At 39.9% G+C, this 25,491-nt stretch overlaps 1 protein-coding gene across 6 annotated transcripts in view; it reads left to right on the top strand.

The window, feature by feature from the left end:
- Positions 1 to 24,070, top strand: part of LOC102305150 (glutamate receptor 3) — a 76,603-nt gene extending 52,533 nt beyond the window's left edge. For 2 of the 6 annotated variants that reach the window (XM_042220821.1, XM_042220820.1), the window contains 6 exons: positions 1,185 to 1,558; positions 3,115 to 3,313; positions 11,090 to 11,337; positions 12,068 to 12,182; positions 20,313 to 20,561; positions 22,569 to 24,070. In XM_042220821.1, coding sequence (XP_042076755.1) covers positions 1,185 to 1,558; positions 3,115 to 3,313; positions 11,090 to 11,337; positions 12,068 to 12,182; positions 20,313 to 20,558 — 1,182 coding nt within the window. In that variant the 3' untranslated portion in view covers positions 20,559 to 20,561; positions 22,569 to 24,070. Of the gene's footprint in view, positions 1 to 1,184; positions 1,559 to 3,114; positions 3,314 to 11,089; positions 11,338 to 12,067; positions 12,183 to 19,098; positions 19,214 to 20,312; positions 20,562 to 22,568 lie in introns of those variants that run through there. The other 4 variants (XM_005922066.3, XM_005922067.3, XR_006054404.1 and 1 more) reach the window with 3 other exon arrangements.
- Positions 24,071 to 25,491: the final 1,421 nt, after the last annotated feature.

Genomic DNA, 25,491 nt, shown 5'->3' with positions numbered 1-25,491 from the left:
TATGAACCGCATAAAATCAATTCGAGGTCAGTAATCACAACCAGAATTCATACATAAGTCGCACTGGATTATAAGGCGCACTGTTGATTTTTGAGAAAATTAAAGGATTTTAAGTGCGCCTTATAGTGCGGAAAATACGGTACATAAGAATAAATTTAAAACAAAGAAAAATAAACATATTTATCTGGAGAGTGACTCAGTTTTAGAAATCCCTCCTCCTCCTGTAGAATCCACTCAACTGAGTTTGTCATGTGTCTCGTGGATCACTCACAGCCGAACTGGCTTGAACAAGACAATTTGCATCTTTTATGAGGCCTCAGCTGCTGAACGAACGATGCTAAAACATCTCACACGGTTGACTGCAAATGTAAAAAGATATGCATGCAGACGGTGATTCAGTGCCTGATTCACAATCTGACACCTGTAGTTTCTGCCGTTATGTCTACAGCAGTATTAATAGCTGGACCGACAGAGATTGCCATCTATTTTAATTGAACGAGCCGTGACAAGGCCTCATCTAAATTTGTGCATCAACACTAATTTTATATTGCTGCCAATTAACTGCTGGGACGTAAATTCACAATGAACAATAGGCAGCTGCTTTTGCCTAAGACCCCTCCTGAATTTATCAGCCACATGAATCCTTTGTGTTCAGTTTTCTTTAATGTGGATTACGTTACACAGCGCGGTCAGTAAGACCAGAAAAGCAATATTGAAGCAGCAGTCTATTCTGTTCCAGTCACTGCAGACATTTGTCAGCATTTGTTTCTCATACTAACTGATGAGCCTGAAAGGCAAAGCAGAGGATCTGTTGGAGGTGAATTTAACAGGCTGATTCACATTTCATGAACTGCTTACATAAGCTCATCCACCTCTGTCTTCCAACCCTCCGCTTGATTCATGGAGGAGATTTGGATCGAGACAAAGACATTAACAAATGCTGAGTGACTCATTTTTAAATGGCAGATCCCCTCTGAAGGGCTTTATCACAGGTCTGCTATTCAGTATATACTAAGCTGTGCCATTTCACAATGTTCATTCTGTTTACTCTGTGAATGTGCTGTGAGTTTGAGTTGGTTTGAGGTTTATCAATATTTACTCTTTTACAGAATTTAACACTTTGTTTGGTTATTATTTCTTTTCTGTTAGACTAAATCCCTCTGTGCCTCCTTCCATTTTCACAGAGAGCTGACATAGCTGTGGCACCACTAACTATAACGTTGGTTCGAGAAGAAGTGATAGACTTCTCTAAACCCTTCATGAGCTTGGGCATCTCCATTATGATTAAGAAGCCCCAGAAGTCCAAGCCTGGGGTGTTCTCCTTCTTGGATCCACTGGCCTATGAGATTTGGATGTGTATAGTTTTTGCTTATATCGGTGTGAGTGTGGTGCTCTTCCTGGTGAGCCGTTTCAGCCCTTATGAGTGGCATCTGGACGAAAACGATGAGGCCAAAGACCCTCAGAGCCCCCCTGACCCTCCAAACGACTTTGGGATTTTTAATAGCCTGTGGTTCTCCCTGGGTGCCTTCATGCAGCAAGGATGCGATATCTCACCAAGGTTGGTTTGTTGTGTTCACTCCACCACATCTCCGATGTCCTTGTCATCTCTCGTTGCATTTTATAGTCCCATACATGCGTTCCCATCATGCATTGGTGCATATAGGTTATTTTGAGCTTCACTATTAGGGCTGTCCACCTAACATCGTGCTCCACTTCACTGCACTTTCCTCCCATTTCTATATGAGCAAGAAACCATCATCAACTCGTCATCTTTGTGTTTTGAAGCTGCATGCTGGCAGCAATGCTTTGCATCCACAAAATAACTTATATCCACCATGCTGAGGGCTGTAAAATGCACAGGGGTCATTACATTTCATTTAAAGTAGGGACTTGATTTCCTCTTGACTCTTGGAGGGCTACCGTGTTTTTGCTGCATGTCCCATTTTACGGTCATCAACTTGGTGCATATAGGGTATATTGTGAGGAAATGATATCAGTTCCATAACTATATATTTTTCCAACACAATGGCCATCCAGTCATACCCTCTACTCATTCCCTCATCCATCCATCTGTTTACTCATCGCTGTTCTGGCATCTGTGACTTCTTCAAGGATTCTTGTTCTGACACTTCCTCTTATTTGACTTTGGAAGATTGTAGAGAAGCTGGTTGAAGAGCTAAAGCAAACTAATTTGACCAAAGGTTCTCACAGATTTTCCCAACGTTTCATGGAATAATTAAACTGGTGATATGTCAAAGATGTTCTTGTTTTTATTTTATTGAACTTTTAACTCTGAGTTTTTTAATGTTATGTTTAAAGAAAAAAGCAGAGAAGGCACCACTCCTGAAAACCTGGAATTTGCAGATTTCTCAGTCTCTAATACCTCACTGGAAAAAAAAATCAATTAAGCAGCAAATGAGGGATTTTATGTTGGCTTCAAAGTACATGCAGTTTTTGAATTAAAACTGCTGATGCTGTAATTTTTGCTAAATTATTCCTTATAGCTCCGACACAGACCAGCAGTTCCCAGGCTACTCTAACAAGAGGAAATGTATTCTCTGATTTCCAATCCTTAATCACACCTTCTGTTGCCTCTAGGGCATTTTTGTGGCTAAAGCTTTAACTCTGGTTCAACCACATTTAGACCAACTAATCTCTTATGGAAATTGATCTTACTGTGATTTTCTTTTCAGGATTAACTCCATTTATGAGCAATTTTCAGATAACACTGGTAGAGTCCTCACACAGCATCTCTGAAACACACTGTAGGTCTGGTGAAGTGACCGTGAATACACAAGAACAAAAATATAAAAACTAACTAAGAAAACAATAAATTAAGAGAAATCCAGAGCAGCGCATCTGCAATGCAGGGATTCACTGCGATTGAAGTGCGTCCTCATTTAAACAGAGGAATGAGAGTTCATCTGAGAGCAGCCGAGTCAGTATGTGTGTGATCGTTAAAGCAGAGGACCAGAGAGAATAGTCAAATTTGAAATTACGTACCCGGGGTTGAACTGCGAGGTTCCTTCCTCCCCAACGTGTTGACGTGAGCATGCTGATTTCCTGTCTCTACCTCTGCTCTTTTTTTCCTTTTCCTTTTTTTACTCCTCTTAGGTCTCTGTCCGGCCGTATCGTGGGAGGAGTGTGGTGGTTTTTCACCCTCATCATAATCTCTTCCTACACGGCCAACCTGGCTGCCTTCCTCACCGTGGAGAGGATGGTTTCTCCCATTGAGAGTGCCGAGGATCTGGCCAAGCAGACAGAGATCGCCTATGGGACTTTAGACTCCGGCTCCACTAAGGAGTTCTTTAGGGTGAGTGTCTCAAATGCCTGTCGCTATCCTGCTGCTGCACTGTATAAACTGACCTCTTTTTAGGTGAATAAGCCTCTATAGCTGTGCTGTGTGTTTTGAACCATTACCTGCCAGGTAAATAAATAAATAAATCCAAAGACTCATTACTAAAAAAAACCCCTTAAACTACTTTTTCTTGATGCAGCACTTTCAAACTACTGAAACCAGACCAACTGTATAACTACATCTAATGAATTCATTATTAAACCTAAAAGAAATTAAACATTAGTAAAAACACAAACAGCTGTGCGACAGTTGCATGCGTTTCTTTTGTTTATCGATTTAAAAGTGCTGCCCTGAAATGAATAACTATGCTGAGCTCATATTTCTTTCAGAGAGGAGCACCAGTCCGCTTGTGACTGCCACTGAACTAAATGATGGCATTAGGCTTCAGAGGCAGCGCCTGTTATCAGCCTGTTCACAAATCCATTTTGTCCACAAAATTAACTTTGGTTATCAAAATAATTTTTCCCAGCTTTTTGGCAAAAGGAATGATTCAGCTATGAAACTGGGACAGTAATGCTTCCTTGTGCGGCCATCTGCAGTGCCATTAATCAGACTTTGATTATCCTCACTGTGTCTTCGCTAATTTACTCAAAAGTGCTTCAGAAGCAAAAAGAAGAAGTACAAAAATAAACGCCTTATAAAAAGAAACAGATCAGGCAACTGGTTAGTGTTTATCGTTTAGAAAAGCAGGTAAGGTAATTTAAAAGCCTGCATGTTAATTAATGCTATTATCATTTTGAAACTGATGTATCTGATTGTGTAGATGTAGCTCTGTCTTAGCTTCTTAATCGCTGCCAGATCTTAGATGTCCTCAGGAGGATGTAGTTAAATGAAGTGATTTTTCAGTCTGAGTATTGAACACGTTTTTGTCTGTCTTTGAAACTTTGGAAAAACATTAAAGAGAAACTAGAAAATGTCATTATAATTCCAATTTGCTGGCCTCTGTCACAAAACTGCAATCTCACAATAGACGCTCTATTCCTTGGAAATGGAAATGTCATTCACATCCGATGTCCAGCTCTGAGCTGTGTCTATTTTTAGTCCCAGTCGTTCTCTTGGTGTGATTGCTTGGAGTGAGTCTGAGACATTTCGGTATATACAAACCCAGCTCTTCCTTTAGACTCGAGAGTGATCGGGATGCTTCAGACGGCATCATTTCACAGTTATGAAACCACATCCTACAATCTCTTCTGAGATTTACAGACAGCATAAATACAGCATGTTTCTCTGTGTCGGGTTGGGTTATTTGCTGCTGGCTGGAGGGCTTTCTTGTTAGGACAGAGTCAGTCCAAGCATAATCAAATTAAAGCATGCATGCAGAAAACAATCGCAGACAAAAGAAGAAAAGATTCTGATTATATTTTAACTTCGGGATGAAAGAGCATTGCTTTTGTTTATCGTGTTTAACTCCAGTGAGGGAAGGGTTTTGCAGGGATCTAACCAAGTGTAATATCTGACCCAAGAGGTTTACAAAGGTGTTCAAGCAGAATAGCTCGATCTGCTGTGCAAAACTGACCCGAGGTCTGAAAGCACTGAAATGGAGCAGTCAGTATGATCGGTGCCAAGGAGGTCTGTAACTTGATGTCTCCTGCAGTAAATGAAAGTATGAAAAATGGGCCTGTTTAGAAAAGTGTCATGGTGGAAAGGAAATCTTCGTCCCAAAAAGTTGAGGCCGACTAGGAAATGATAAAGTCTCGACTCGTCTGTTTGGGAAATTTAGAAGGATTTGGTTTTCGATAAAAATGCAAAACAAAACAGCAAGTCACTTATCTGTCAGAAATTCAGTTTAATTTTACTGGGTTATATCCAAACTCCGCTTCTACAAGGCTGTTGTTATAGCTATAGACAGACAGAAGTGTGGTGGAGTTGAGTTTGCCAGTTTTAAGTTGTTCCTATTATCCATATCTGCGCTCAGTTCAGTTCCACCAGCCGATTGGAGTCTTTCAGTGTCGCATTTCAAGCTTCCTCCTCCAGTACAAAGACATGCATGTTAGGTCAGCTGGGGATTCTCATTTGGATGAGAGTGTGTTAGCTCTGCGATACACTTGTGACACGCCTCTTGCCCTGTGACAGCTGGGATAGGCTCCAGCGCCTCCACAACCCTGACTTGGATAAGCGGAAGTAAATAGATGGCTGGAAAACAGAAGCAGTTATCTATTTGCCTTATTTGCTTATCATTCTGCAGTATATTACAGATGACTGACACATCTAGCAGCCTTAAAAAAAATATCTCATTCACATCTGTTGAATGAGACATTTTTTACAAATAGATATTAAATTAAATATTTTAGTGGCTTCCTGGTGAGTCATTGCATTGAAGGCAGCACCATAAGCAGCAGTTCCTCTCTGTAGATGCTCTAATCTGTGATGTATTAGACAGGATGTGATTTATCAAAGGTGCTCCTGAGGAGATAATTGACAGACATGTAGTGACTTTGTCTTGAGTGAAAAATATGGGCTCTTTCTGCATACAAACTGGAAATGCCAACGCAGAGGAGCGTTTCTGATGAAAGGTTTTTGAAATCTGGAGATTAGACACTAATGATTAATAGAAGCTATCAATGCATTTCAGCCTGATCATCAAAGAGGATGTATCACTTAATACAGATAATACATGCTCCTTAGGGCTCATAATATATGATGATAACCAGTATGCTAATAATTAAACATACGCTTTAATTATTTGTTCTGGTCCTCAGAAAGGTTTTTTGTCAAGCCCCTCGGCTTTTTAAAGCATTGCAGAGGTAGTTTTATTTAAAATAGATGCAAATTTCTCATATCTATTTTGTGTCTTTCTTTCTGCCATTCTGCCATTTAAACCTTCCATTGTATATGGAGTTGTATAAATATGTATAATATTTAAAAAGATCAGTAAAAACATTTTTGGAGACATTTTTGGAACTACACCTATTTGCTACTTGTGGACTAATTAGGAAGCTAGCTTAGTATGAATAGACAGCTACTGTACAGCTTGGTTCTCTCCAAACCTAAAAAAATTTACTAGTATCGTTAAAGTTCATTAAAGCATTAAAACCATATGTAATGTCACAGACTGGTTTGTGAACAACTGTTCACAAAAGAGACCATAATTGAATGATAGTGTTGTTTTTTTATGCTGATTATAGCAAGCTTGTTTAACAAGGTACTGAACTGTCTGTGGGACACAACCTGTCTCCAATCAGTCAATCTCTCTGAGACAGATTGGCGAATGTTTACAAATAATTGTCTAATCTACAAAGGTGGATAGATTGCTAACATGCTGCAATCAGTCATCCTGTGCTGATTAGTGCATCTCTTTGCAATTCAGTGGTTGCATTCTAGTTATAATCCTTTATAAAAGTATTGTTGCCAGAGGTTTCTTCCTGTTAAAAGGGAGTTTTTCCTTCCCACTGTCGCCAAAGTGCTTGCTCATAGGGGGTCATATGAGTGTTGTTTTTTTTTCTCTGTATGTATTATCGTAGGGTCTACCTTACAATAAACAGCGCCTTGAAGCGACTGTTGTTGTGATTTGACGCTATATAAATAAAATTAGAAAGTAGAAAGTAGCTGCCATGCCATTTTTCACTACATCACCATTTGTGGAGAAATTTATGAATTTCAGTTTCAAATCTATAAATTTTTGGCTCGACTCTGAATGGAAGTACTTAATGGGAATTTCTTTCTATGCAGACAGCAACAGAGTTGCAATTATTGCAGATTTGTCACAATTAATCACCATATTACCAAAAGCAGATTTCATGTAATCGCCAACTTGACCCCATTCAGTTGCAAAATGATCTCTTAATTTAACAAGTTAAACCATATAAGTATTACCTCCCTGTACAGCTGCTGCCTGTATAGCGAGAGATCAAAGCCACTCTATATATATATATATGAGGTGTAAATATGTTTATTATTGTTGTGAAGTTCTGAAATTTTAACGTAGAGGTTTAAGAGGATTGACTCTTGGCACAAGGCTCAGGTGGCCAGATTTGAGAAACCACTGTTAGCTTCACCTCTTTACAGAAATGATTAAAATCTGCTATATATTATAGGTATTGGGATATTTTGTGATTAATTTTTGCACATAATCTGTCCTGAGCTTCACTCTCCAGTGTGCAAAAGTTTACAGAGTATGGTGAACTGAACCAACTAAATTTAGCTTGTTGCATTTCACTGTGTTGTGTACAGTGATCAGATGTTAGAGTAGGGAAACGAGCGCATGAGCGAAGCAATATTAAAGATCATTTTAATAACAGCTTTGTGCTAAATGAGCCATGCTTCTGTTTGGTTGCTTTCTTAATTTATTTCCACTGATCATGAACATACAGTAAATGAGTTGTAATTATATCCTTAACCATGCATGTAACTAAATATTGAACGCCACTATATAAAAACACCAAAAAGAGTGCACATGCTTTGCTTTGGCCCGTTGTCTTCGTTTTGAGATGCCAGCAGTGTGTCAGACACGCTCAGGGCCATGAGTCACTCTTAGCTCTGTCAGCTGCTGAAAGATAAACTGGTTGCTGGAAGAAGGACTACTTCATTTTCAGAATGGATGACGGGCAGTAAACCCAAATTTCTCACTGGCCGGAGGACGTGACCAGCTTGTCATATTCTCGATGTTGTGGTTACACCAGTAATTAATTGAGAATAATTTGTCTCAGTTAAGCCACCGTGGTGAGAAGATTTCGCAGCGCTTATATCAGTTTGACAGCGTGAGGAGTTTCACAGATTTCCGCACAGATGACCGGCCTACTTCTGACAAGCATACATTTACATGCAACCCAGAGAAGAATTGCAGTTTGCTCACTATGGTCAGACCTGTCATCAGCTATTATTGTCATGCTAACACTGTTTACATGAACACTCCACTGAACTGAAATCATGCATATGTCAAGAATGATTCACTTACTAGCCCGAGCCCACAATCCATTACATATCTGGTGAATTATTTATGTTGCCGTACACGTTGCCGAGCTGACACAGTTTGTCAGTTCACTCTGATGTTTTCATTTACTCTCACCTAATAGAAATAATGGAAGACTGACTCACATGACTACTGAACATACAATCTGGAACAAACCGGTCGCACAGATGCTGTTAATAAATATGAGTTCAAGCCAAAGTTCCCTCTGAGATTCATCTCTCACAGCCAAGTGCAGGTCGCATTAGCCCAGTTTAATGTAGCCTCGTTTTTTTTCCCCTCTCCTCTCTATTGTAGACAGCTGTGTACTCCTACTCCCTGGTGCCCAGCGATCAGCCTCTCGCTGGCCATTTTTAGCAGCGTACTGAGTGTCAGAGTAGGGCCGTGCTGTGCATGTCTGTAGCTGCTCCAGCTGGCAGCTGACTGGGCCACAGAGGTGAAGCCGTCAGACTTGAAGTTAGCGGGTCAAATAAGTTAAAAAAGATGCCATTACAAAAGGAGTTCTTGACACTGTCAAAGAAGAGTGTATTTCAGATCACCCATGCACAGCATGTGAAGAAGAAGTACTAGAAAGGTTTTTTTCCTCTTTTTTGTTTTCCTGGTGAGTCACAACTCGTGTTATTTCTGTGTTTGCGGTACAATTGGTGTGGATGCATACTGAGCCATACTGAACACTAAAGCCAAAACAACAAAAAAGACAACCTGCTGATTTTTCAAGTATTTAAAAATAAATAAAAGGGGGGGGGGAGCTGTGCAGACGCCTGACTCAACCAGTCATTTTAGAGATTTAAAAGGAGTTCAAAAAGATTTTTGTAGCTTCTGTAGCTTCTTTTAAGTGCAGGTGGACTGATGCAGTTCCTTCTTGACCTTAAACACATCAACGTAAAGCAGGCTCCAAAATCAAAACACATGCACAATGTGTTGCATGCATAGTGTTTGCAACTAAGTTTGTGGAGTGTGTGGAGCCTCATCACAGCTTCTATAGGGTGGGAGGCGAGGTACCCTCTGAACAATAACACAATAATTCAGACTCACATTCACACCTATGGGACATTAACTATCAACAGTTACCCTAACTCCACTGACTGCATGTCTTTGAACTGTGGGAGGAAGCCGGAGTATCTGGAGAGAATCCACACATGCAAACTCCACACACTAAAATTCAAAAACGGTACATAAAAAGCAGCTTGTGTGGATTTTTTTTAATGCATCATTTTCTAACCTTTTATCTTTGCAGCTATTATATGACACACACCGTGCTATTAACATATATATAACAATAATATTCCATAAATAATAAAGTAATAAATAAATAAATAATATAGTGCTGTAAGCCAAAGGGAATAAAGATTGGCTATTTTACAGGTGAACGTGCAAAATAACTCTCTGTTCTTAAATTTTCAGTATATTTTTAGCTGCTGCTTGATGCAGTAGCTCATGACCTAAACAGCTACATATGCACAGTAGCGTCAAATTCAATCCATGCATCGATGTACAAACAGATTGATTTGAATAAAATCTCAACCATGATGGCGGCGACTGTGATGAGCTGTGACCTGCTGGCAGGAACATAAACTGTGGCGGAGGTCACTCCTGCTTATCGATACTGATACCAAACATGTGCTGCATGTTACTTCTGCTGAGCTGCCAGGTTGTCAGACTTCAGGCTGCTGGCAAGGAGCCCACTACCTCTGCAGCACCGTTTGCACTTAAAGGGTAAATCCACTCTGAATTACAAGCAGCACATGTCTGTTAGTGCAGCGCTCAGTACGCAATGAAATCTGTGAGGTCACAGCAGATGTGGTAACAGCTCGAAACACCTGCTGCTGAAAATAACCACAGCAGCAGCTATCTTCCCTGCGATTCAGAGCTGAGCTAGTTAGGAGTTTTGGAAAATACACTTACTTTCTTGCTGAGCTTTAGATGAAAATATTGATACTACTCATGTCTGTGCACTAAATATAGAGCTGGAGCAGGGAGCTGTGTGAGCGTGACTTCCCTCCCGCTGTCTTGGAGGCGGTCCTAGCCTATATTAGAGGGCAGTTGGCCGGCATAGGAGGGTCGTCAGCTAACACAGCTCACCTGGACCCCTCCAGCCTTTGAAAACTGGCCGCAACTCCTGGCATCAACCGTCTTTAGTGTTTGCACACACACATCCACATGCTGCTGTCCTTTGGCTGAAATGGCTCGTTTCTTCATTCCAGTTTTTGTTTGTTTTTTTGTTTGGATGGGGGGAGTTTAGTTTTAATCAATTCAATTTTACCTGTCAATCTCTTGCACGTACTCACTACTTGTAACTTTCCCTCAGCCACTTTGTGACTGTTGACAGTCTTGTCATGAGTACATATTGAAAAACTGAGGTGTAACCTGTTAATTAGAGACCATCAGAGGTGCCTTGAGAGTATATTTGGTGGCACTAATTGTTCATTTAGCAGCTCGGACCAGAATAAAGCGTTACATTTTTGAGTCTTCCCCCCCTAACAACAGCAGCTAATAACTCTAATAGGTGTCTGAGGGGGAAAACGTTGACAATATAATGTTTTTGATATCTTGGCTGTTTTTTATAGTTGGATGACAGAGTTCTAATAAAGTATGAGAAACGTGTGGGAAACAGAAGTTTCAGCCTCTTGCAAACACCTCGGTTATTTTGCACAAATCCCGATAACATCCTTGCGGCTCCGGCTCCACACTTAAAGTCCAGACCTGTATCAATATTATCATGTAACTCGGACTCCCAGCAGCTTCATGCGATTGTTTTCATGGTTGTTACTGTGCACCTTGACCTTAACTGTCTCTCTCTTCTCTCTCTGTTCCCCTGAATGCAGCGCTCCAAAATAGCAGTTTATGAGAAAATGTGGTCGTACATGAAATCTGCCGAACCCTCAGTGTTTGCCAAGACAACACCAGACGGGGTTTCCCGGGTACGAAAGTCGAAGGGCAAGTTTGCCTTTCTTCTCGAATCCACTATGAATGAGTACATAGAGCAGCGGAAGCCATGCGACACCATGAAAGTGGGCGGCAACCTCGACTCTAAGGGCTACGGTGTGGCCACACCAAAAGGCTCTGCATTAAGGTGGGTGGGATATTATAACAATATCCTCCATGTTGTTATAGTATTCCACCTACCCTGATGTTTCCTTTTCTCATCCTCTTCTTCTTAAGCCCTTTGTTTTTTTCCCCAAGTGCATCTCCGAGTGAAACATGTTATGAGTTATCTGAATTGAATCACACACATTGAGCCATTTTTGATTTCCTGTCCCACGTATCTGGTTTGTGTCTGTTGTTTTCTCCTGTTTCTTCAGGTTATCAGTATATTAGTCACATCGACGTGCGCACGTGCCACTTTCCCTCCATCCTCTCGTTTGTGTTGTCTCTTCTCCTTCTCACCTTTCCTCTCTTCTCCTTTCTGTGGTGCCCCCCTCCTCTCTTTTTCCCCTTTCTTTTCCTTTTAAAAATATTTCTTGAATTAATTTGCTAGTTACAATGCTGGTCTGTCAGTTGTGATGAATGTTAAGCTGCATGCTAGATGTTCTTGTTTCTAAATGATCAATGACAGAATGTCCCCATCCCGCACACTTCAGTTACAAATGTAACCCTCCATGCCACCTCTCTAATATTTAACGTTTTCTTTGCTGTAAAAATGCTTCTTACCCTTCCACACCAGTGAAATTCTTTACCAATTTGTCCCTCCCGTGCTCCCCCTATGAACCATTGATATTTATCACTATTTCTTACTAATATTCTATATTAGATTTCTCACGGACCTGTTCATTTTCTTACAAGTTATGTTTTATCGTTTCAAGAAATGCTGTTAACCTGGCAGTGTTAAAACTGAATGAGCAAGGCCTCTTGGACAAATTGAAAAACAAATGGTGGTACGACAAGGGAGAGTGCGGCAGCGGGGGAGGTGACTCTAAGGTCAGCCTCAATGTCACCAAAGTCGGGTATCCTAGAACAGAGTAATCGGCAAGGCTGTCGTCACGGAGTGTAGCATTTGGGGCCAATCACGTGTTTAGAAGTTACTCGTCATTACCTGTGGCTTTACTATTATTTATTATGCAATAGTGATCAACTGGGAACCCTTTGCTTGGCTAATGGAGGAGGAAAAAAAATGTGAGCTAAACCAGAGGTATGTGACGCAGGAGGTAGGAAAGGCAGTGGGTAAAGCTGTGCTCGTGACAGAGTAGTTTTTGGTCTGTGGTTATGAAAGATGGAAACTTTAATTTTTCTTCTGTTTTTTATATCTACAGACCAACATGAATGTTCTTTAAAACTAACGCTAGAAAGAGTGAATAAAATGTACGTGCACTCTCCAATCTGCTGCTTGAACCGTAGGGCAGGCACAGGAAACAGCGTTGTCTTGAGGGGACTAAGCATTGCAGGCAAACGTGAGAATTCTAATGACAGAGTGACGACTAATGATCCAAACTTTTTTTTTTTGTCCGACATCCTCTCACTGAAATCCAGAGTAAGACTGACAGAAACCTTTGCTTGGTCTTGATCAAAGGCCAGTCAAAGAACTTTCCCTGGCCATCCTGACCTGGCAAACCCTTCAATGGTAGAGTGTAAGATACGACCAGGGGCTCCATTTGTGCAAGAGGATTTGATTTGTGCTTACATCTTCTCACCAAGTTACTGTTTTGTAATAGCTAAAAAGTGTAACTGTGAATTTTGTGAAGATGCATTCAGCCCTGAAAGTGAGACTATGCAACGTTTCCTTAATAGCCCATTATTATAACCATAAGAGTCACTCACATACAGGACAATGACATGCTGGATTTATCACAGGGGCGTAATTTCCGGGGGGTTATGGGGGTTACGCAACCAATACAACTCCCCCAATAAATTATGAATTATCTTGCATAAATAGACTGTTGATTTTCTTTACTCACTTCAGGTATTACCAGGAAAATTGTTGCATGTTTAATCATCTGGGAATTTACCCAATATTTATTTATTAGCAGAGATCTTCGACCCCCCCCCCCCGAATGTTCAGCACAAAGTTCCGCCAATGACATGATAAAACTCACACTAGATGTAATTCAAAGATCATTACACTGTCTTTGAAAGGTTATATAGGCTCACTTTCCATGTTAAGTTAAAACAAAAAAGAGAAATGATAATAGAGGACATTAGCTAATTATTACTGTAAAGCATGTCTTGCTTTTTCATACTGTGTGCACGCGCATACTAACTTACATCACTTCAAACTTTGCAGAGGAGCTGCAACCTTTCTTTGCACATCAGTGTCTTTCAAATATTGACACTGATGATATATATATATATATATTATATATATAATATATATATATATATATATATATATATATATATTAGGGGTGCAACGATACACAAAATTCACGGTTCGGTTCGGTTCGATACTTTGGTGTCACGGTTCGATATTTTTTCGATACAAAAAAATGTTCATGCCTTTTTAATTTGTCATTTATTAAAATTATAAATATATATTTTAACTCAAAAGTACAGTTTTTAAATTTAACCCTAACCCTTGTGCGTGTTTTTTATTTTGACAGCGAATGCGCACCTGCGGACCACTTATGTGCAGCCCTGGTTATTTAGCTCGTCATATTGCAGCCACAGAAATTCTTTTGTCCATGAAACCATAAAGCTGCACTTTCTTTTTGCCTTATAGTCTGATTTGTCATAACTTCTCCGTTTTGTGGTAAGCTTTTCTTTGGCTGTCACTTCTTCACCCTGACCTGTCTTATTTGGCTCAGCAGAACTAAAATATATATCCTGCTGCTTTTACACACGCACTCACATAACGCTCAGCGATTCTCTGCGCGATCAACCTCTCACATGTTTAAGCTTGCTGCGGGAGATTTCACTTGTCATGTTTGCATAGTAAGCTAACGATTGATAAGAGATGTCAGAGGAATTGGTGCACAAATTATCATCACTCACAGATCAGTGCTGTCGCTCTCTATACACAGTTCGCGCGATTGCAAAGTGAAAGCAAAAAACAAGCGCAAATTCAAACGCGATTTCAATATGTCACATATTGACAGTGGCTCACCGATGCCAATGACATAATTACCCAGCTACATTTCCGAAAGAATGCAAAAGCATTGACATATATTTTTCCTTCCTACGATAGCCCGACGGGCAGGGCAGAGATAGATTTTGGTAGCCCGACTGGAAAAATCGCTAGCCCCGGGACGTCGGGCTAGCGATATTGCGAGCCCTGTATCTGATTGAGGAATCACTCATCTTTGGAAAAGAGAGTTTATTACAGAGAAATGTCTCTTTCCAAAATAAAAGCTATACTATCGCTTCTTCTGGGCTATATTCTCAGCAGCATATTAAACATATCAGGTCCCCATAAGGAGAATCATGTGCTAACGCTGTCTAAATGACTCGGGTAAAGTTTGTAGCATGCATGCTTGTTGTTTTTGTCTGCTTCCACTTGTCTTTGCACTAGGATGATGTCGGCGTAAATGTGCAGTCATATTCGTTGTGTTCCCACTAGTGCTGTCAGCGTTAATCTCGTTGAAATGACTTAACGCCACAACACGGCAAATCTCCGTTAACGAGCTACCCGTGCGTGGGGCTAGACGGCCAACACGTTAACGAGCTAACTGCGCTAACACACTAGCTCCCACCCATGTAATTGAGCATTGCGTGGCACATCCAACATACTGTTTTACTTTAGTCCATGACGCCTTACCTTCAGGGTCATACGTCACATGAAAACCAAAATAATTCCAAACGCCAGATCTGAATGAGGGTGGGGGAGGTCCATGTTGCAAGGAGAGCTTAACTTCTGTCTGCTAGCTTGCCCTGCGCTCTTCCTTCTGACATGCTGTCTGTGTTGAGCGCTCAGTGGATCTGCGCTCGACAGTGCAGCCTAGGCGGAGTAGTCGAACGCAGATTCACTGAGCGCTCAACACAGACAGCATCGTCAGAAGGAAAATTGATAAAATAAATTACAAATTTTGTATTGTTCGATACATATGCGTACCGAACCGAAAGCACTGTATCGAACGTTTCAATATCGATACGAATATCGTTGCACCCCTAATATATATATATTTCCCCCCTTAATCAAATCAGTTGTACAAACTTTCCATAAATGAGGCCCCTGATCTTTTGTTTTAGACACCAGGATCTAGACTCTGGATCCATCTCTGCCTCTGCTCTTCAGCTTGCATCATGACCACAGTACACTTGACATATTATGAGAGAAGAGACAGGATGAACTTTCCTGTTACTGACTCTGGTCGTCCCATTCCTGAGTGAGCAGGATATGGATACTGCCAGAGGGGGTAACGCAAAGAAACCGTCTCCTCTCACTGGCAACTGTCCTCTGTCCTTTTATGTCTGGTTAGAAAGAGAGCAGCTGATCAGTGCAACAGTATCACTCCGGACTGCCACATTTCTTTGTCCTTGTTTCAGTTTCAGAAACACCAGTGTTTGCAATTCAGCAATAATATGGAGATATATTGTATGTGAAGACCACTGCTGTTATCACTGGGAGTCCTCAAATGAAATTGAGCACATACATGCATATGTATAGACTACATATCACATATATTTTAAAATGTTTTCATGTTTTTCTACTCTGAGATATTCTAAATTTATTCAGTGAAGCTGAACTAATTTAAACCTTTTATATTTGTTCTTGTGGGTTATTTTGGTATTGAGTGATTTTGCACGAGTTTTTTATGTTCTTCTTTGCTGTCTTGAATGTTTTCCCCTCTTTTCTGTATTCCTGTCCTGCAGAGAGTGTGAAAGGTAAAGTTGTGAGGTCACTTAAATCACACAGTAAAAGAATCACCTGTGCAAATTTGTATCAAATCCTACAAAGCACTAAAACTGAAATTTTAAATTTCACATGTCTTAGCACAGAACCAAGCATAAGCGAAAGGGGTGAACCCACACCTCTTTGATGGAGGCACACTGACGCTGGAGATTAATTATTTAGCTTCACAAATGTAAGATGTTGTATTCCATTGCAACAGCCTGTACAGGTGTTTGTTATATTCTTTTTCAGTCCCGCACTTTGTCACGGGGGTTGGGCTTATACTTCTTTTAAGGACTGATGCAATGAAAATCCTATTTCATAAGTCAGCTACAGATTTCACATGTGGCTCTGCAGACAGATTTAGGCTGTTTACACATACATTTGTTAAGATTCCTGGAGGAAATTATGCCTAATAATCACAGATTTTTAAATGAAATCTAATTGACACCGGATGCATCATTAATTTCCCTTTTAAATAATTAGGCAATCAAAAGTGAGATAAAAACAGGCATCTGTGGACTATAACAATGAACCATATTGGGTTTTTGTTTTGTTTTTCACGTTAAAATAACATTTTTGAGTATTTATAGCATGCCAGCTGTTGAACGATTAAGACATGTAACAGTACTGTCGCATTTTTTAACATTTAAGCAAATCAGAGAGTTGAAAGCTGTCAAGTATGTAGGTGGGCTGCAAAATCTTTTGTATTAAAAATTATAAATACAAATAAGGGAGATAACTGGCAGAAAGTGGTGAAATGGTATATAATGCACAGTTCTAATAGCTTCAAGCAGATATCAGTGTGTCCTTCGATCCTCACTTTCTGCAGGCTCCCATAACAGGAAGCTGGTCTGTAAACATAATGATCGGAAATCTGCTGAAACACATTTGTGAAATAATGTATAAAATGTGTCACCATTCAATTGAGTTAGTGACACTGTTGACAATATAAATGTTTGTATAAAAATTAATATAAAAATAATATCTGTTTAAAATATAAGTACCTAATTCTGCAGTGCTGCTTATATTTTCCTTTATAGCATATTACTAAACCCAGTGAGTACTGCTGGCAGCGATGTATTTTTGGCTTTCGGTTTAATTTGGACCATTTGGATCTCTGTTTGCTTTAAATGTGAATCAGTTTGATAGATCACCCTTTTTAACTGTTTAGGGTTCGCTCTCAGTGGAGCGAGCCGTGAAATGCTATTACTTCAGAGGTTTGGGACAGCTCCCAGTGTTTGTCTCTCTGACAGTAAATGACAGGTTGAGTTATTTAGCAGTACACACCACAATGCAGCCAACTGTGTGTCTCTGGGGCAAACTATTTACAAACCCAAGCACAATAAAATAGCCCAAAAAAGCCTGTGCCTCCAGCTGCTTCAATAATGTGCTTCTGTGCAGAGGCTGGATATGGATGCATCCGTTTTGTGTTTAGGTTTATTCTTATAGGAAAGATTCAGAAAATACATTTGCATTTCTAAACTGTGAGTCTGGGCAGTGGCTGTTGTTTAAAAGCACATGGTCACCACCTGGTGGTGAGCTTGAACCTCTTTATGTGATGACCAGCAGGCTGTTGCAGTCCACCTTGTGATGTTTTCCCCCTACTGGATGAAAAATCATGTTCATAATTTATAACAAACAGATTTTTTTAAGCAGCTCAGTGGAGTAGATCATTCTACCCAGAATGCCACGAGGCAGGGTAGATGTTAGCCAATAACAACCAGTCATTATCCTAACCAGCTCGCCGGTTTATGCTAATTACATTTACCACTGTAACCTCTGCTGTGGCCTCTCTTAGTGCACCAAAGTGGAGAATAAATACAGCCAGAAAATCAACATACAAACCACTAGATGTTGCTTCATAAAAAGTGTGTTTGTATTGTGCAGAATGAGGTGCCCTTAAACAGTTATGATGAAAATCATTTAAGTTGGTAGCAGTTGTGCCTGCTCTTAAGTTGATTTCTTTGGTTTGTTGTTCATCCTCATAGTGTCTGTAAATCTTCTTCTAGATAATACAATTATAAATATAAATGTGCAGGATCTTCCTGATGATTCTGCTTCAGAGGAAAATATTAAACTCTGCCTAACTGCCGACGTTAAATTGGCTCTGACTCGATTGCATTTATAATCATGCGTCTAGCGTCTGCTGTTTGTCTCTGTAGTGTTCAACGCTCAAACAAACTAGTCTCAACTTTGCCCTTCAAAGTGCTCTTCTTGGAGATCAGGACTACAGATCCCTTGCCCCCTGCCCTTTTGTTCTTTTAATATTCATTTATTTTTTATGTATTATTGCAAAACACAAGCCGTATTTGACAAGGGGGAAAACACACACGCACACATACAGTGGTGAGAGCAATATATTGGATGATGATGATGGATTGCATACACTGATCTTTATTTTCTGAAAGGAAACAAGCCTGGAAATCTAGCAGTCGAGGAAATGCAGCATAATGTCTTCCACAAAAAATCCCTGCAAATCACGACTCTGACCTTTGGAGTCAGCGAGTCTCAAAGCAAACAAATAAATCAAGATCGTTTCATGATCCCTCTATAATTTCCTCTCATGTGATTGGTCACTCTGAGTTAAAAGGGGGTGATTTTGTGAGACATTAGCCTCCTAATAGCTGTTTATAGAATTGGACTGCTGTTAGTCAGGAAAGGGTTCCTGTTAGATCCACCTTGCTGAACTTCAAAAAGGCTGCCCATAGCAACAACAACAAAAAAAAGATAATAATGTGCCCTCAGCAATTACTGCCTCTGTTTTCTTTCATTCCCTGAAAGCTATGCAGCAGCTGCTTTATTCTGCAAGTTTAAATCTTTTTTTTCTTCTTCTTGTGATCAGTGTGTGCCGATTACTCAAAGCGATATAGGTGGGGTCTGGCATGCTAGGTTAGCCATGGATCATGAAAGTCATATTTTTATCTATATACTGCAGTGTTGCTTGCTATCTGTGATATGTTGGCCAGGACCCTACTCTATCGCTTTGTACAGTATAAAGTAGTTTTTAAAAAAGTTGAATAACATAAAATAACATAATACAATGTTATTTATGTTATTTCCCACGTGAAGAACTCCTGTAAACCTTGCAGTATTGAAACTCAGTGAACAAGGCATCTTAGACAAGCTGAAAAACAAATGGTGGTACGATAAGGGTGAATGTGGAACCAAGGACTCTGGAAGTAAGGTCAGTCGCTGCAGGTCTTTTTACACTGATTGCTAAAATGCATTTTGATCTAAATGTTCATACGCAAACATCGAAAGCACACAACAACACATGGAAAACATTCAAAACTAGGTTTGCCCTACACATATCGCAGTGCAACACACACCTACACTTTGAACACGGCTCATTACATTAACTTCTTTGTTTGTAGACAATTCTCAATTTTTAAAAAAAATTAAATTTTTTTTGCATGAGAACACACACGTTTTTTTTTAATTCATACCATAAAGTTTTGAATTGAAACCATTATACTGCTGTTTTTCACCCAGACTTGTAGTTTATTGCTGATCTTATTCATTGGTATGTGAAATAGTTTCTCTGGATTTCCCAAAGGCATCCTTATTCTGACAAAGTCCAAACTGACCTTTAAATACCATCTGAGCTCTAAAGTGGTCAAATGGTATTTAATAGTCATGTCTCAAAGATGGAGTGTCAGAGTAAGGAACGTTTTGTTAAAAATTAATTAAAATTAAGAGATTTATATCCTAGAAGTACTTTTTAGGTCAAGAAAAAAAGCAGAATTTACCTTTTTTTTTTTTTTTAGAACTATACAATATATGTTAAAACTCACATACAAATGAATTTCAATATTAGGCTTTTTTTAATAGCAGCAAAATGGTTCAATTCACCTTTACAGCTTGCCACCTTGATTGTTACATATGCAGTGTTTTTGAGGCTAAGTTTAACAGCTATGATAGTGATCTGAGGATTGTAGACCTGTACGACCACGACCGCCTTCCGCTAGACGTGGCCTCGTAAAGAGACCATAAAACAGGCAAAAGATAGCAAGTCTCTCTACATTCACCTTCACAGCCACTTAGAGCACAAATAACTTGAGACTAGAACCTAGACAGATTTGAGTTGCTCCAACTTTTCTCATTTTTAGGTAGCCATACCTCGGAGGGATTTGTAGACAGATTTAGCAGCCTCCTCACAGTTTCTGTGTAGTCATAGCGCAGCAGGGTGTAAATATAGTGTAGGTTTTTATGTTAGTGTATATGAGGTCAGCCTCAAAGTGCCAGTTAAAAGAAGTCTTAACGGAGGTCTTTACCTTCCCCAGGACAAGACAAGTGCACTAAGCCTGAGCAACGTGGCAGGAGTCTTCTATATTCTAGTCGGAGGGCTTGGCCTGGCTATGACCGTGGCTTTGATAGAGTTCTGCTATAAGTCACGGCAAGAAACCAAAAGACTGAAGCTGGCAAAGAATGCCCAAAACTTTAAGCCGGCCCCTCCTGCAAACACCCAGAATTTTGCCACGTACCGTGAAGGCTACAACGTCTATGGGACAGAGAGTGTGAAAATCTAAAGGGTATGTATTTTACTGTGACCGTAACCTGTTTAGAAATGTACTGAAGTCACATATAAGTGAAATGTTAAAGTTTTGTCTTCAGATGATTCTCAACTTTTAAACTTGCTTCGAGGTTTTTTTTTTGTTTGAAAAAAGAGAAGTTGGAAACCTTTTGAACCATAGACTGTATATAAAAGATCGACGCTTCCAAGTCTGAAAAGTGAATCTTCCTAAACTTACATTAGTGGCCAGCAGGGGGTGAATGCTCCTGCAAAGCAAAGTCAAAATGGAGTGTGTGAGTCTGCCGTGTTCCTCAGTTTCGTCTGTCAGTGATATTAAAGCTGAGTACATGTTAACCCCACTCAGCAGCCAGAGCCTGAACTTCAGCAGGTGCAGCAGTGATGAGCAGTCAGGCTTGTAACGGCCGTTTCTACCTACTCTTTGTTTCTACAGTGGAAACAATGTGTCTTTTTGGGCTGGTTTTCATATTCGTTTTGTGTTGTCGGCTTGTAAAAAATAAAATAAAATCGTATGCGTGTCGTTGTTTGGGCTCCGCCAGGGCTGCCCTTTGTCACCAATTCTGTTCGTAGTTTTTATGGACAGAATTTCTCGGCGTAGCCAAGTGGTGGAAAGCTTTCACTTGGTTGGTCTCAGAATCTCATCTCTGCTTTTTGTGGATGATGTGGTTCTGTTGGCTTCGTCGGGTAATGTCTTCCAGCTCGGACTGGAACGGTTCGCAGCCGAGTGTGAAGCAGTGGGAATGAAAAACAGCACCTCCAAATCTGAGGCCATGGTCCTCGGTCCAAAAAGTGCCCACTCCAAGTCAGGGATGAGCTCCTGCCCCAAGTGGAGGAGTTTAAGTATCTCGGGGTCTTGTTCACGAGTGACGGGAGAAGGGAGCGGTAGATCGACAGATGGATTGGTGCAGCGGCTGCAGTGATGTGGACGCTGTACCGGTCCATTGTGGTGAAGTTGTGCTGAGTGTAACAGGGAAGCTTTCGATGTACCGGTCGATCTATGTCCCCATCCTCACCTATGGTCACGAGCTGTGGGTGCCGACTAAAAGTGGCAGAAATGAGCTTCTTCCGAAGGCTGGCTGGCCTCTCCCTTAGAGATAGGGTGAGAAGTTCAGCCATCCGGGAGGGGCTCAGAGTACTCCCCTCCTCCACATCGAAAGGAGCCAGTTGAGGTGGTTCAGGCATCTGATAAGGATGCCTCCTGAGCGCCTCCTGGGTAAAGTGTTGCGGGCATGTACCACCGGGAGGAGGCACTGGGGCAGACCCACGCTGGAGAGATTATATCTCTCGGCTGGCCTGGGAACGCCTTGGTGTTCCCCTGGACAAGCTGGAGGAGGTGGCTGGGGAGACGGAGGTCTGGGCTTCTCTGCTTAGGCTGCTGCACCCGTGACCCGGCCTTTGATAAGCAGAAGGACATGGATGGATGTATGTGTGTCTTCATAGGAGTAGAGATTTGTGTTGGTGTGGCAGTGTAGGTTTATATTGTTAAGTGGTAATTTTGAAAGTAAGATTCAGGTCATTTTACATGTAACGGGTAGTGTAATGAATTACTTTCAAGGTGGTACTTAGGTAACATACTGCATTACTTTTAAGAAAAGTAACGAGTAATGAGTAATTCAGCAGCTTTTTAAGAAACATCCCAACACTGCTGATGTCACATTAGCTGCATCCCTCCTTTATATACAGTCTGTCTTTAACACACATTCAATTCAGTCTCAGCTTTCTTTTCATAATATTTCACTCTGCTTGACTCTAATCTGTAGCTGATTGTTGATTACCAAGCTTAGTATCTAAAGTAAATTGAACATTTTATCAAGTTTACCTAACCTACTGCAGCTGGTTTGATGCCCTCAGATCTGATGAGCCTGAAGTAATAATTTTCTGTAGTTAACTCACTTTTGTGAAGCAGCAGGGGAATCTTGGCTTTTGAATCAAATAAGCTGAAATGAAATACCCACACACGGCAGTTTTTCATTTGACTCTCTTTTGCACATCTTCTGGCTTCACACAGGTGAATTGTTTCGATTCCCGCCGGTGATCCTGGATGGAAACTGCCACTCTGTGTGACCCCGACACTCCGTGGTTGGCGTCCTGGAGGCAACGGCCTTCTTTGTCACCAACTTGGACACAAGCCTACAAGTCAACAAGTGCTCATTTTGGGTTATGAACCCATCACACTAACAGAGGGCAATGTTGCAACAGGACTTTTGCTTCTGGAAACATGGGATTTGCCTCTCGTAGTGCCTTATGGAGCATTTCTGCATCATGGCAATGCAATTTAAAAATTTAATTCACTTGAAAATAAAATAAATAAATAAATAAAAAATCTGTGGAAGTAGGGCAAAACATTGTTTCAAATGACAAACAAACTGTTGTAATTTCAGTTGTTTTCTATTTTAAAGAAGAAGAAGAAAGAAAAAAAAAAGCCATGATTTGAAATCAAAATCCTGGATTACTTATTTAGTCATTTGAATCCTTTACAGACATATTTTTGTGGTGAACTCTTAAGTTGGATAAATGTTATATTTAGTGAAGTAAAGTCATTTTCTTGTTTTACTATAAGGCTTTTTTTCAGTGTATCAGAATATCTAGGACAAGCATCGAACACTAGGGTTAAGATCAATTTAACTGACAATAGTGAATCCAGGTTTTTACTCGGAAAATATCAATAATGTGAAATTAGTGGTCATCTTAAACAGCTTAGGTGGTGTCATTTTCAAAGCCAGCTGGACGTCACATACGACTGAATCTGTTTTAGATGCTTGTTTTGAATCGACTTTGTGCATTTCTTTCAGCTGCCACTCTTTGAAAAGAAGCGATTCTTTTATTGAAATGAGGCCCGTGTTTGATCACCTAATGCCATATTGTTGAAATCAAAAGATTCATAAATACTTTAGAGGCTAGGAAGGTGACCCCTTTTTATGTAAACCGAACATTCAAATGGTTTAACTGAGCTTATGGTTTACACTTTGTACACACTTTAGAAGCTGTTCTCATGTAAGCGCAGTATCTGCAGCTGTGATTCTCAACATCTCTTTTTTGTTGGTAAATGATAACACACCATAGCTTCTTTGGTCGTGAAAAGCTTTCTGTGTCTATGCATTATGCAGAGGGGTGAAACTGTACATTGAGGGAAGAGCAACGAATGAAACATTTGTCTGTTTGTATAAGTGAAATTTTTATATACTGAATAGTGGGGGGAAAAGAACCAACAACCGCTACAAACAATGTATGCCTACATTTGTTTAGTATATCAGACTTTCTCATCCTTTTATTCCCCAGGAAAAAAGTGCATGTGAATTTGGTAATAGTTTTAAACAAACTGCAGATCGAAATTGACCCTGGTTTAGTTAGTGTCTGTTAATGACATCTGATTTGGTTTAGTTTTTCCAGTTCATTTGTAACAGTACCTCAACCATGAGAGTTGCATGTATGGACACAGTGAACCTCTGTGGAGGGGTCATGTACAAAGGATTTTATTACATTTCCTTAATAAAAGCAGGTTTATATTTACGTGTGACTTTTATCTTTTGAATCCTTCAGATTACACTACAAAAAAAAAGCTTATTTGTTTTAGTGTTGGAAAATGGCAAGTAGGTGCTGCAGTTTATTGAAACATGCACACATATATGTGTCAATACTGTGGAATAGGGTTACGGCCACTGCTAAAAGACAAAATTGGGCTTTTTTCAGTTTTTTCCCCCAGTTGCCCCAATTCTCTTCTGCACTTTCCAGATGGTATTGCATCATTTTTGACAAGATCCTCAACACCACTGACTAAAATGCAGCATAAACCACATCAAAGCTTCCGCCACGTGTTACAAATGGCTGTAGTCACTGTTGCACATTTCTCCTGACCTCTTCTGTATATATTCAGAATTTGAAGCATTCAATACAACTTTATTTAGGCACTGTATACTGTCAAGACAATACAAAAGTAATTCGTCACTCCATCAGATCTGTTGCCACTGATATTTCAGTCCAGTTCTTTTGTTATTACCTCAGATTGTTCTGTTTTCCTTCTGTAAGAATGGCCTCCTGACAGCCACTCTTCCATTAAGAACATTTTTGAGGCTTTAAAAAACAAAAAACAAATTCCTACTTCTTTAGGTCATGACTTTCAGATATTGTTGATCTGCAGATATGTTTTGATTCAGAGATCCTTCACTTGTCCAGCTGGCTAAAAGCTCTTTGAGAATCACATTGTTGGTGCAAATAATTATTTTGTCTTCCAAATTGTGTTCATGGATGGACTAAAAGAAATGCAACAGATGGATGGTGTGCCTAAAGATACTATTTAAAAGCTTAGCTTTGCTAAGCTGTCTGTTAATGTAGACATATCACTGGTTTATCCCTTGAATTGTACCTTTTTATGCTTAAATGATCAATAGGTCAGTGTGAAGTAGCCTAAAAAATTTAAATCTAAAGTCAATTCTTTATACACTTGACTATTTTAAAGTATAATACTGTAAATTAAGATGTTTGTTTTATCCCCCCCAACCCAGCTGAGTGACTGGCCTGCAGATAATCCTCCTTATGCATGTCCTTACATTCATGGCAAAGAAAAGAAGGGAAGATAGACACAATATCAAACTGACACACTAGGAAAACTATTATTTATTGTTTTTGTTGTCGTTTAAAAAAAAAAGAAAAAGAAAAAAAAAAAAAGAGAGAAAAAGCTTACACTCATTGAGTACAGCAGATAAAATCTCCAAAAGTCATTTTGAAACAGCCGTATTTGGAGTACAGGGTATCAGATTTTGTGTGTGTGATTTTTTTCCTTTACAATTCTACATTTGAATCAACGTCAAACTGACATTTTTATAAATTATGTAAAAACCTGTTTAACACGAGGGGGGAAAAAAACCAAAAACACAAAAGAGCTGTATGGGACATTTAAAAAAAAAACAAGAAGTACAGAAATAACATGATGT

Source organism: Haplochromis burtoni, unplaced genomic scaffold, assembly GCF_018398535.1.
Source record: "Haplochromis burtoni strain Fernald_Lab_line unplaced genomic scaffold, NCSU_Asbu1 Contig_56, whole genome shotgun sequence".
In the NCBI taxonomy this organism is placed as follows: Eukaryota; Metazoa; Chordata; class Actinopteri; order Cichliformes; family Cichlidae; genus Haplochromis; species Haplochromis burtoni.
This window is presented reverse-complemented; position numbering and strand designations above follow the sequence as displayed.